At 41.0% G+C, this 13,113-nt stretch overlaps 1 protein-coding gene across 7 annotated transcripts in view; it reads left to right on the forward strand.

Moving 5' to 3' along the window:
- Positions 1-13,113, forward strand: part of MET (MET proto-oncogene, receptor tyrosine kinase) — a 92,534-nt gene that overhangs the window by 4,640 nt on the left and 74,781 nt on the right. For 3 of the 7 annotated variants that reach the window (XM_065048792.1, XM_065048791.1, XM_065048787.1), the window contains exon 2: positions 748-847. The exons of the other annotated variants lie outside the window; for them this stretch is intronic. In XM_065048792.1, coding sequence (XP_064904864.1) covers positions 806-847 — 42 coding nt within the window. In that variant the 5' untranslated portion in view covers positions 748-805. The remainder of the gene's footprint in view (positions 1-747; positions 848-13,113) is intronic. 7 annotated transcript variants of the gene reach the window in all.

Genomic DNA, 13,113 nt, shown 5'->3' on the forward strand with positions numbered 1-13,113 from the left:
ATCTACAGTTGTTACCATTTACCTTCTGAAAATTGATTCCCTCCCCTCCCTGTCCCCCAGCTTGACATGCTTATTGATTAAAAACTCTGTGCTGCCCTAAGCCAGCATATATTTGTTAGTGTTTGTGTGCTTCCCATGCAAGTTTGGACAGGCTTCGACTGTGGAAGCTGACTCTATTCCTAAGCTATTGGAAATTGTAAGGTTCCTTAGCAATTGTTTTAAGCTATATGATGACACATCTTTGAACCCCATTGTACGAAGGAAAAATACCTTCTGACTGGAGAGAGGTTTCCTGTTTATGTGTGTGTTTGCTGGAATTAAGCCTTCCCCTGTGTGTTGACCGAGTATTTTTTTTTGTAATCCAAAATGGCAACATGGCAAGTCACCTCCAGAGTTTATTTTTTGGACAGGATACAGGTCTTTTATTTTCAAAATAGCATGGCTCTGGAGTTGATGATGAAGCATAGGGGCCTCTCAGTTATACTTCTACAAGCAGACTTGGTTAATTGAGGTGCCACAGTTATAAAGACAACTAGATTTAGGCAATAAGTAATTAACTTTTATTGACAAGTTTATACAATGTAAGTTCACTTCCCACACAGGAAGTTTCTGGCTTTAGGCAGATGTTCTTTCAGCATAAGGATATGAAATTTGCCAAATGCATAATTTATTTTCTAAAATGGCTAGAGTCATAGCTTTGGTCGTGACTGAAGAGAGTCCTGTAAACTGTTCTGATTCTCTTTATAGAGTGAAGATTAGCCCAACGGGTGGCCTCCAGGCAGGAGCCCAGCTGCAGGAGGATTGCATGCAGTACCTGGATGGGTTTCAGCTGTGTAGACATGGGCAGGTAACCAGAAAATAGAGAACGTGTGACCATCCTGCCTCTTGCTGTCTGGGGTGCCTAGTTTGTGACCCTGTAGCCTGCCTCTGCACCCTACATGCCATAGCTGAACCCCCTTCAGAGGGGAGAGGTGCTGTCAGGAGACTCAAAACAGGCATTTTGCCTACAGTGGTAACAAGGCTGGACCACCCTGAATTTAGGCAGTAAAGTTAAAGTTATTCATTAAATACAGTGTTAAGGTTTCTGGTTTGCTTCAAATGATGCTCATTTTAAACAACTGTCTGGGAAGGGGAGTAACCTGGACTAATGGACTGATTATGCCGAGCATTTGTTAGGGCTGAGAGCCACATGGCCCCAGTGTTGGATGCCCATGTCCCAGCTGTGCCAGCTGCTGCCCCTGTCCACATCTGGCAGAACATTGCCCTCAGCTGAGTGCCAGTCCATCACCCACCACAGCAGCTCAGACCTACAACATATGTGCATCTTAAAAAACTTGCTTTCCGTACTTCTTTGGTGGTTGTGCTTCTTGCCTGGTAGGAACCATGAGCAAGACCATGGCCTCGTGGTTGTCCCTGGGAGTTCTGCTGTTGACTCTTCATGGACACTGGGTTTAGCTCTGCCTTTGTGTGTGTTTGCTCAGTATTTTCAAAATGGATTTCCTCTCCTTCAATAGAAGATTGAGGTATCTTTTTCTACATTACATTTTTCTCATTAATATTTGTAGAAATCCATAATTCCTGCAGGAACTATTAACTTTTGTCTAAATTTTGTGGAAACAGAAATCCTATCCGAGTATGTCTAATGAACAGATGAAAACAATTACCAGCTGCAGTTAGAATTCCAAACTTATTTATTTTCCCCTTATTTTAGGAGATATTGTTTCTTTTGTTTCTTTGTTTATTTTTTTTAGTTTGTTTGAGCTGGATGCTGAACCTCACCTTTTATTTAGTTGGGTTTTTTTTGCATAAAAAATGTTCTAGCTAGCATGGTTTCAAGCTTGCTACTGTTCTGTTGTGTCATGTGAATGCCTAGAGACATACATGGGTTTTTTATTGTTTTGTCTTCAGCTTTATCATGAATAAGAATGCTTTTTTGATTGGTTGACCCGAACTAAATCACCAACATTTCAGGACAATTAGAGATATTTATTAAGACACTGGGGTTTGCTTCTTGCTTCTCCCCTCATGAGCCCCCCTGGCTTGCACCTCATGTATTCTATGAGGATAAAGGTAGCATGTTTCCAAGTAACCCCAGCCTTTGAGAAATTTCTCAGATCTGTGGGCTGTCCCAAATGCATGACTAGAAAATAACTTGCTTTGCTCTGTAAAATTGAAATAACTTCCCAAGCTTCATCTGTCTTTAGATATATGCTGAGGTAAATAAGGCTTGGATTTCTCTCTGTGTTTAAGGCCATTGTACTACCAAAACTGTATCACAAATTCTGTTATAGGAATTATATATCCTGTTATCTGTTATTATAAATACTTGTTTCTGTTATGGATATCATTATATAATTTTTCATGTGTCTTCATGACATGTATCTTCTCATCCAAAAATACCAGATTCTATTGGTTAGGTCTGAGAAAGTAGAATAAAGCAGAGAGAGGCAGCTTTACTGAAGACAATGAAAGGTGTTGGTAGTTGAATTCCTGTCAGAAGTTGATTAATTCCTCTTTCCTAATGTCATTGAAAATGTTAAATGAATTACTGGATTTATATTCAGTTTTCCTGTCTACTTCCAGAAAGTGGTTACTAATTTTAAATGTTATATATTACTGTCCTGCAGAACCTTTGCTTAAACTCTTTAGGTTTGTTGCTTTTGCTCTTTTGATTAGAGACCAATATTTTTCCTGGCGGAAAATGTTTCTTGTTAATACTCAGTATTCAGGATCACTCTTGCAAATGCCCAAAGCTGCATTAAAAAAAAAATGCAATATTAATACTGCTTTAAAAACTAGGTAGAATGCGAACAGTATGGGACTCCAGTGAAGCAGTGAGCCAGTGTGAAGCTCCCTATGTGATTAAGTGCTTCTGCATCAGAGAATAGAATCCAGTGTTTTGCTGCGTCCTTTTGCCTTATCAGAGGATTAAAAGTTCTCCTTGTCTGAGGATGTCCTCTCCTGTGACATTCTCCAGATCCTGCCAGGTCTCCGGCTTGGCTCATCAGTCAGATTTCTACAATGGGAAAACCCCATTGAATGTGCCCAACGTGAGAACCTTACTATAAGTTTTTTAGCTATCCTACGAAATTTAATATCGATTCTGTTCATGCTTCAGAGATGCAAGATGTTAAAACCCCATTTCATTTTATCTTCCATTAAATCCCATAGAATTAAATTACTTTTATTTATATCAAATTCCATTGGATTTTTGTCCTTATTATCCTGATCTTATGTATACAAAAGAGATGGATTGCAAGGCATGTCCATTTATTAGAAGGAGATTATTCCTTCCATCTCATGGCTACATTCAAAAAACCTGACCAAAACAGTTTTCTGTATTTTCCTAACTATGGCAAGCTGCATGAGAGGATTAGGTCTAAAGGCAGAGTGTGCTAACAGAAGCTGGGAGAGATGAGAGCCAGCCAGGAGGTAGGTAAAGTCAGCACAGGGTGCACAAAATCACAGAAGTCATTAATGACCTTCTAATTGCAGAACTGAATCCTGTGTTTTTCATGCAGGGCTAAAAAGGGACAACACCGTGCATGGTCATTATCAGTCAGTAGGACTGTTTGCCAGTTTGCTGAAGTTTTCTTTCCTTCTGAAAACACATTTACAAAAATAAGTATGTGTTTGTTGTTCTTCAGATGTAAGTTGCCACGATAAAATCAGCTTGGGGAGAGCTCAGAGGCATCTTTGCTGCTTCCTGAAAATTGCTGCATGTTGGGTTTTTTTTGTTTGTTTTCAAATTGGGAGGTTTTCATCTAACTTGCTTTGAAATAACTCCTTTTATGCAAATAACACCACACTTCTCTTGTAAACTAAACACAAGCTGGGCCAACCTCTACCTGCAGATAAGCTTGTGTGGCTTCCAAAGTTTCCCTGACTGCAGTGGGAGGGCTTCCTGCTTATCTGAATAGAGTAAGCACCCAAAATCCCCCCAGGGCACAAAAATAAGGTAACAACCAGTGAATTGTTTTCACAGTACAGAAAGCCTTTCAGGAAGCAGCAAGGAGCAACAAGAGGTGGCTAAAGGATAAGAAAGTACCCCTTTCCTTTCTGGAAAACACAAATCTGAACGTGAGCTATTTACTGAGGCCTCCTTCGCATGCTATTAATAGGGGTAAAAGCCCATCAGTTGAATATGTGACTGGGCATGGTTTATATGGATTTCAAAGACATATGAAAAGATAATGTCCGTGTCCATTAGCTAGTTATTTGGAAATGCAATGCAAGTTAATTCAGTCTTTCTTCAAAGAGTGGTGATTATGTTCGTTAACAATATATAAGATTTTTAAAGATTTACTCTTCTGCACCTATCATCACTGTTAAGCTATGCCTTCTACATCTCAATATTTGCCCTGTATCATCTATTGCTCATTTTAAATGAGGCAATATTGAGATTCTGTCATGTCAACAGATCTTCTGCCTTGCCAGCTGTTTTAAGCACCCTGTTTTCTAGTCCTTAGTCAGCTCAACAGGAATCAATGAGAATATTGTTTACGTAAAGACTGTAGAGTCAAGTCCTGGAAAAGGTAGTGGCTGTAATGTAATTTATCCTGGCAAACCTTAGGTCTGAAACCAGGGTTTCATGAGAAAGTCCAGCTTTTCAAGAGTTTAGACCTGTCCCATCGTCACTCCCAACAGCTATATCTTGCTCAGATTTAAATTGCTTGAGCAATCATTAATCACATGGGCAGTCCATTTTTTTAATCTGGACATGATATACATGGTGCTAATAAGCAATACAATATAATTTGAATATTTTAAGTAGGAGCAGGGGTGTAAAAGAAAATGTTCTTGTTAAAAGACAGTGACCTTTGTTCAGTGCCTAAAGTATTGAATTCAGTGGTATTAACTACTTAACAAAACTTCATGCTCAGGAGTAATTGTTGTAATATAGTCCTAAATTAAAAACATACATAACTGACATTTCCAATTTTACCACTGCCATTTTATTTTCCTTTTGGATAAGCAGACGAAGCTTAAACTTATGGGTAAGATCCAGAGAGGCTACTTTGGCATCTAAAATGGGGTTTAGAGTGAGTTCAGGGCATAAGTCCAAGAAAAGGGATCCAGAAAGCTAACACTTGCTGGCCACAAAGCTCTCAGGTGCTTAGATTAACTGGTGCCTGTGCTTTTCCCTGGATCTCACCTGAGCTTCAGCTCTGTGGGAGAAAAAAATCATGTGGAGCAGTAACAGGCCCTTGGTCCTGGCTGGGTTACAGCTCCTGGCGAAGCTCATGTGCAGTCCTCAGCCAAGATGGAGCCAGGCACCGCAGATGGGTACTGATGCTCACGGGAGGCCTCCAGTCCCATGTTAAATGTCAAGCAGGGTCTGTTGTGATAGAACAAGGGGTACTGGTTTTAAACTAAAAGAGGGGAGATTCAGGCTAGACATGAGGAAGTAATCTTTTACAGCAAGGGTGGTGAAACACTGGTACGGGTTGCCCAGAGAGGTGGTAGATGCCCGATCCCTGGAAACATTCAAGGCCAGGCTGGATTGGGGCTCTGAGCAACCTGATCTAGTCGAAGACGTCCCTGCTCATTGCAGCAGGCTTGGACTGGATGACCTTTGAAGGTCCCTCCCAGCCCATACTATTCTGTGGTTCTATAAATCCCTGCTCTTCCTCCTTGCCCTCTCGGCTCCAGAGCGTAAGGACCACTTTGCTTAGGATGATTCACATCCACACCTTCCAGAGAGGAGAAAGGGAGAGAGGAGCAGCCGTCAGGGCAGGATGCTGGATGTCTCAAGGCAAAAGGGCAGGAAGGTGCCTGCACCCAGGGGAGGACTGGTGGCAGAGAGGGGCAGAGCCAAGTCCGAGTCCCTTATTTAGACTTTTGGCCAACCTATTCATGCAGGGATGAAGGTCACAGTTTTTAATCAGCCCCTTTATGTCAGGCACTGTCCTGCAGCTCAGCCTAGCTGTGCTGTGCCTGTTGTAAACACCAGCCTTAATCCCTTTGTATTTTGGAGGTGTTTTGTAAGAATGAGCTAATTTATCCTCATGTCACCCCTATGAGAAAGGTAAATACTCTCTGAAGTTTGGAAACAGCCTCTTTGCTTATCTCACAAACTCCTTGAATCTGGCTCCAGATTTCCAAAGCAGACACTCTGGGGTCTGAAAAAGTCCAAAACCCGGTACTGTGTGCTATATAAACCAGTACCACTGAGAGCAGCGGCTGCACATTTAAGCCTGCCAGGTCTCCCCAAAATGAGAGGAGGGGACAGGATGAAAATGAGACAGCTGAACAATCTGTTCAGAAAAAGACAAACACAAAAACCTCTGTTAGCATGAAAAAAACTCAGACCACTCAACCATCCCTAAACACCTTCTTCAAACTATTGAGCTTTCAGCGTCTCCTGAAGGTCAGCACAATATTTCAGAATAAAAGCTGTGGCTGACGGACCCTCGCTGAGGGAGAGGTGCCAAAAAACAGGAGCTGAGGCTGCTCCAGATCAGCCACTCTACTGATTGCAGCTGTGACACTGTCGCCTCTGGTGAGAGCCGGGATGTCAGATAGGCTGGTCCCAGGCCATTTCGGGATTTATGAACACCAATACTGTAAAGTCCTTGGAAGCAGATCATGAATCACAGGTTCACAGCAAGGGAGCAGTCATGCCAATGAGCCATCATTAACTCAGTTTCTAAACTGAGTGAAAGTAGGGCATCAGTTAAAGTGCATTGCAATAACATAAACCTGCAGTGACAAAAGTGAGGTCAGCATTAAAAAGAAAAGGTCATAACCTCCTAACCAAACACAGATGGGAAATGAGCACTATCCTTGACATTGTTCCTGTTTGATTATCAAAAAGCTGCTATGAAGCTAAGTAGACCATCAGGTTATTAACTTTGGTACCAGATAAAGGATGTGTTCTGCTAAGCTAACACATAAATATAGACTTCATTACTTTCACTAGGTGGTTTATAAACACAGCCAATACAGTTTTCTCTGTAGCCATTCTGTGGGTCTGCACCACATTTTTTCATGGGGCAAAGACTGCTGAGTTAGTTTTGCATAGATGCAGTTTTTGTTTGGCAGGGCTAGTTGTCTCAGATACAACATTACATGATTATGGATATACTGCTTGTGGAGCCAGCTTGGGCATGGAGTGCAGTCTACTTTCCAGCACTAAATATAATACATGTGGACAAATCACAGTATTGGTCTAATGGCCTGTGCCAGGACAGGCTGGTTCAGCAGCTTCACAAAGCTCCTAGATGCAAGAAGTGGGCTTGGAGGCAACATAGAGGCCTCTGTGCAGTGCCGACACAGGTCCACAAGCGGAGCTTTTCTCCTGTTTCTCCTTTCCCTGGATAAGGCAGCCCCCAGCAGCCCCATTCTAGCCCTTCGGCAAGTTCTCTCAATCTGAGGCCCAGCTCGCTCTTACAGATGTGCTGATCTTGCTGGGACCCTTCATGAAGTTTGACCATGACATCTCAGCTTGACAAGCTATGTATCAAGCAAGATGTCAGCAACCTATTGGAAATCCTTGACCTCAGTTTTCGTCGCTAATTTGCCTTGTGGCTGTCAGATAGACGTTGACTGAGAAGGGTGAAGTCATGGCACCCAGTGGCATGCTTTATGTGTGCGCGCTGAGCAGAAAAGCCGCTGCCTGACACCATCCTGCCAGTTCTTTCAGAGAAAAGAACAGAGCCAGCACTATTGCTTTTGCTTGGTATCCTAGGTATTTGTACCACACCTTGGAGGAATTCAGGGACTTGTTGGGTTTTAGTTGCTGTTATTATCATGCTTATTATATTTACTATGACATCAATAGGAAACAGAATAATTTAGTTTGCATGTGCATCCTTTGGTACTTTATTATCACTAACTGTTGATGTACAGAACTTTTTTTCTTTTTTTTCTTAGAGAGATTAATGTTTGGCTATGAAGGGTTATTGTCTCAGGGACTCCTAAGAACCATTAGCACCAGATGACAATTAAACTGCAGGAAATGCCCTGCATCAAGATCATTCATAATTGCTGTTAGAACATTTAGATCAAATCTGTATGCTGTCTTGGTTACTCACGGCTATCTGCCTTTTAATCTTTTCCATTTTATGACCCATGCCATTCCTTTAATTATCACAGTATAGAAGGCTGTTAGCTTTACAAGACAAGGAAGGCTTCCAAAATCTGCTCTGCATTTCAATACCAGAGTTCAGGTAGATAGATGTTATAACCATAAAGCATAAAGTAGAAAATCTAAGTAAGTGCTGAGAGGAGTAAAGCGAATTGAGCTAAAACTGTGCTTCCAGCCAGGTTTGACAACTCGGCTCTTTAAGAAAGGAGGAACTACATTCCAAGGAAATTACACTGTCCCCGTTCTGTAGACAACAACAAAATGTTCAGACTCGAGCATAAAGTTGATCAACAGGATCAACTCAGAAATACAAGAAAACTGCTTCCTCCTAACGTAAGGTATTTTTATACACACCAAAAAGGCCATGCGTCTTTATCTGAGCTTGTGTGTCTTCCTTGGTGAACCAGGGCCTATGTCTGCATTTATCTCAACTGACTAGTCAATAAAGGTATTTGCTTTGCATATGCAGTGAAAGCAGGTTAAGAGATTAATTACTCTGGCCAACACGTGAAAAAGTGGGAGTGAAACCCAAATATTTCCATATTCACTCACCTGAAATGGAAAACCAACCTTACCCTGTGTTATTGGTCATGACATATACGATAACAAGGATAACATTATACAATAACAAGCATAACATTATTCAACCCCACATACAGCTCCTTTTCTACTTGGACTGAACACTTGGACTAAATAAGATGTTCACATGTCAGTTGTCAGGCTGAAGTATTTGCTTTAGATGCCAAGCTTAAGTCTGTGCTAAAACTGGGTTTATTTTAGTGCCAGTGCAGTGGTAAAGAGCCACAACAGAATCACAGGTATATTCTTACTGAAGCTCCACAATTGCTGACTTGTGTTTCAGATAAATGGAGTGGATCTATAGTGTTGTGTTGTTCAAAGTTTACTTTCTATTTTCCTACTATGGCAAACAATATGATTTTTTTAAATCCTCCCATCATTATGGATCTGTATGTGGAAACCTGTCCTCCTGTATTTAGAGATCCAAGTCCATCTGGAAATATAAGCATAAACAAACAACGAAGGACCTACCTTATTGTGGGTATTTCCTCCCCATTTTTCAATTATTCTTTGTATATTTTGGACTTCTTTTCTAGTTCCTGTTCTTTGTGGAATTGATTCCTCAGCCCTTAGAATGAGTACCACTTCCTCACGTGAGAAATTTCCCTGAATCCCAACAAATGTGGTATACCACCTTCTAAATTAGTCTTTTGAGCAATATATAGCTCTTGATCTGCTCCACTCATTTTTAATATATCAGTGAGTGTTTGCTGTGGTTTGTTATGAAAGAACCTGTAATGCCATTGTAGCCTATCACAACAAAAAATGATTACATAAATCCAGTTGTGCTGCAGACGCAAGATGTGAGTTGGCTTTAGGATGTTAAGATCTGAAGCAAGTTTCAAAGAAAACACTCTACGCTTTATTGCACTGCAAGACACCTACAAAAAAAAAAGCTAAATGAATATAACATTTTCTCCACTGCAAAAGACAGATTAGTGTTCTTGTGTTTTAATGCCTATTAAAAATAAACATGGCAGACAATTAAATGCTTCTATTGATAGCTGCTGTGAATTACATGGTATATTGGACCCAGTAATGGACTATGTATATTAAAGAGTATATTTCATGCAAGGAGAATTTACTACCTTTTTTTTTTTTAATTTGAATATTGTAAGAGAAAAGGCTTACAGATGAGTTGAACATGCTAGTGAAAGCAATTTCTTCTGACACAGACGACTGCACTAGATATGCAGAGGATTTAGTTAATGGTAGATCCTCCAGCAATTGCCTGGGCTGTGCCGTGCCCACAAGTTCTCCAACATTGGCCATCTGTATGCACACACACCTCTTGGGAGTACCACAGAAATCTCCCAGCTCTGTTGTGAATGAATTTATGACATAAATCATTGCTACTAAGTCCTATGACTCTATACACTGGGAAGATGCATCATGTTAGTGTACATCTCATGGTGCAGGAAAGGTACATTCCATCCTAGTCAGGATAAGTAACCTAAACCAGAGTTAAAATAGTGCTAAAGACAAGGGAATATGGATTTTAACTCAGATTAGCTGTTTGAAATCAACTCTGGGATCATTTGTATGTTTGTTGCTGACTTTTCTCAAATTTCCTTGTTCCCTCTGATATTTTAATTCAAGGTAGCTAATTCAGGTTAGCAATTCTGACTTAAGAACATTTTTAATCGGTGGACATTGGAGATATATGTGAAACACTTATGGAGGTTAATCTAACCAATCTTGTCTACAGATGCAATCATTTAATTGAAAAGTTTGATGAAGACGTATCCGCTGAGAGCTTAGTCTGTTGAAGCTGATGCCAGTGCTGTGACAGATTAGCAACAAGAAATTAAATTTGGATGGATGGAGCTGTTACCATCTTCGCGTCTCAGTTGCCCTGTCCTGTTAAATGATGCTTCTGTCTCCATGGTAGGGCATCTGATCCACAAGGAATCAAGTCCTGAACTGGCATGGATTTTGATTCAGGATAGTAAAGCAAACTGAACTCTCGGGAGCAGTAATCACTATGGTTATCCTCTATAAATTTGCCACCACAAGTCTGTCAGAGCCCATAGTAGCGAGATGTACTATCCCACAGGAAAAGATATAAAACCATACTATCAAATATTTCCTTAAAGGAGGGAAAAGACTATCATTTCCTGACCACAGACTTTGTGAAATATGAATTAATGTGGCTCTGCTGTTACCTAACCTGAAAATACCTGAGGACTAAACGTGTTCTCGTACAGACACGCTGTATGTGGGATATGCAGGAGGCTGTAATTTCCTTTTCTGTAATAAAGCAAGGGAAGAAGAGATGTACTAACCAAGCTACAAACCCTTGCTTTCCTGTCGGTGTGTTGTCTTAGCTTGTGCAGGTCCATGGAGTGCTTTGTGATCAGAGTTGGATGGGACTTGAATTCTTGAAATGAGGGCTAGGAAAACAAGCATGACTGTGTTTTCTGGCTGCCTTGCATATGACAGCTTGAACATTATTCCACAATAAGGTCAGGCCTGACTTGTCAGAATGGTGTCAAACAGTGCAAAGAAGAGACATGATATTCAGCGTTTACAGATTATCACCCAGGCCATGATTAGGGAGAATGAGATTTGTAGGAAAAAGATTGCCATTGGGAAGCTGTTAATGGCACACAAACACTCAAGACCAAGCCTGATGGGAAGCATCCTTCATAGCACTTGAGGTTCCCAGGCACGCTCATGTGACACATCATTACTAGCCACTTGCAACAGTTGACCAAAATCCATTTTCTCATCAGTTATACAAGCTGGTGTCTGCTGAGGGATGGAAAAATGAGCACATCATGACACAGGCTTTGAAAATATCTCTTACAAAAGAAATAATCCATCCACAGCTATTGCTTGCTGATCGTTATCGCAGGCCAAAGCTTACAAGTCTTCAGGAGACACATGAAAGACACACTGACACACAAGTCATGGGGAGGTCACAAAAGAATGAACAGCATCCATCATTCAAACCAAGTAAAGAAACAAAGGGATTACTTGTTTTCGTTTTGCAACTGATAGGCAGCAACTAGTTTTTGACCTGTATTCAGAAAGTGTATTTATAGCCAAAGTATTTTGTTTCAAATTCAGCAAACTCTTCAAGTGCTTAAGTTCAACTGAAATTACATTTGAGTATGTGCTAAGGAGAACTGGGACTGTTGGATCCTTAGAAAGAGGTGAGACTGAATTTTTATTTCTCCAAGGTTTTCCTCCTTCTTCAGGATGTTTTCAAGTTAAGTGTGTTTTCAGTGACCTGGTCTGGAGGTTACAGAAAAAACCCTCTGTGCTCCAGGCTGCAGCAGTGGAACTCAAAAATACCCTGGTTCAAATACAGATAAAAAGAGGTACCAAACTTTGTGGGAGTCTCACTGAGGAGTCATATGATGCGAGGACTGTGAAAAAACAAATGCCTCAAGAAAGGAGTAGCGCACTGTACTCGTCACATAACTCCTATGTCCTCCTGAAGCTATAAATGTCTCACAGTAGAGCATGTATCTTCTGATTTCAGGCACCTTGAGAAAAGATGCACAATGTGCTGGGCACGTGTGTTGTGGGGAACATAAATCGGAACATAAATCAGAGCCTGATCTTCCCATAGGTGGGAATCAGCAGATTTCTGCCTGAGAGGATGCTTGAAACACCTCAAAAGCGTACAAAGGAGGACACAATGATGGAGCTTAGATATGAGAGCAAAGCTGACTTGGTTTTCATTTATTGCTCATGTTTTCCTTCCTGTAGTGGTGAAATACAGTATCTATTGTTCCTGGCATCCTTTGCATTACACTGAGTCGCGCCCTTGCTCTTGCTGTTTAGCTCTTTGCTTCGGATCTTATTTTTAAAAGGAGTATAGGTGGAATGTTCTGTTTCCAGAGCACAGATTCAAATCAGCACTGTTTCAATAACTGGTTATAGGCAGAGTAGCCTATGCAGGGTTACTGGCCTCACATCCCAAGATGAGGTTTCAGGGAAAGAATAAGACAGACCGTATTTATGGTTCTAAATCCCCCTGCAGTGGACACTGGTATTCACTGTTGAACAGCTAGGCAACCTCTTTTTCAGACACTGGAAGAATGGGGAGGAATGTAAACTGAAGACGGAGGGGTGTATTGGGTGGGAAATTTATCTGGGAATATACTAAAACAAGAACATAGCATAGAGTATACTTCAAGAAAGTAGGTGCCTGTCAAGTAACCTTATATCTTTTTCCTCTATTGGTGGTTGATCATCCTCATCTGACTATTGTCCCACCTATTGTTTTCTCTCTGTTCAGTGCCACCCCTGTTGTTTGTGTTTAAATCTGTTGCAGGAGACAATGTACCTGCCTCTGTGTTGTGTCAGAAATCAAGCACTTTTGGAATTTTCTGCTTAATCTAGCATTTGTCAGGACATGTTGACTCGTCAGAAGGGAATCTGCAGGAATGTATCTGTTTTAGCAGTTTCTTGGGTGGAAGTGCTGGCTGAAA

This window comes from Columba livia, chromosome 1 (genome assembly GCF_036013475.1).
Source record: "Columba livia isolate bColLiv1 breed racing homer chromosome 1, bColLiv1.pat.W.v2, whole genome shotgun sequence".
NCBI lineage: Eukaryota > Metazoa > Chordata > Aves > Columbiformes > Columbidae > Columba > Columba livia.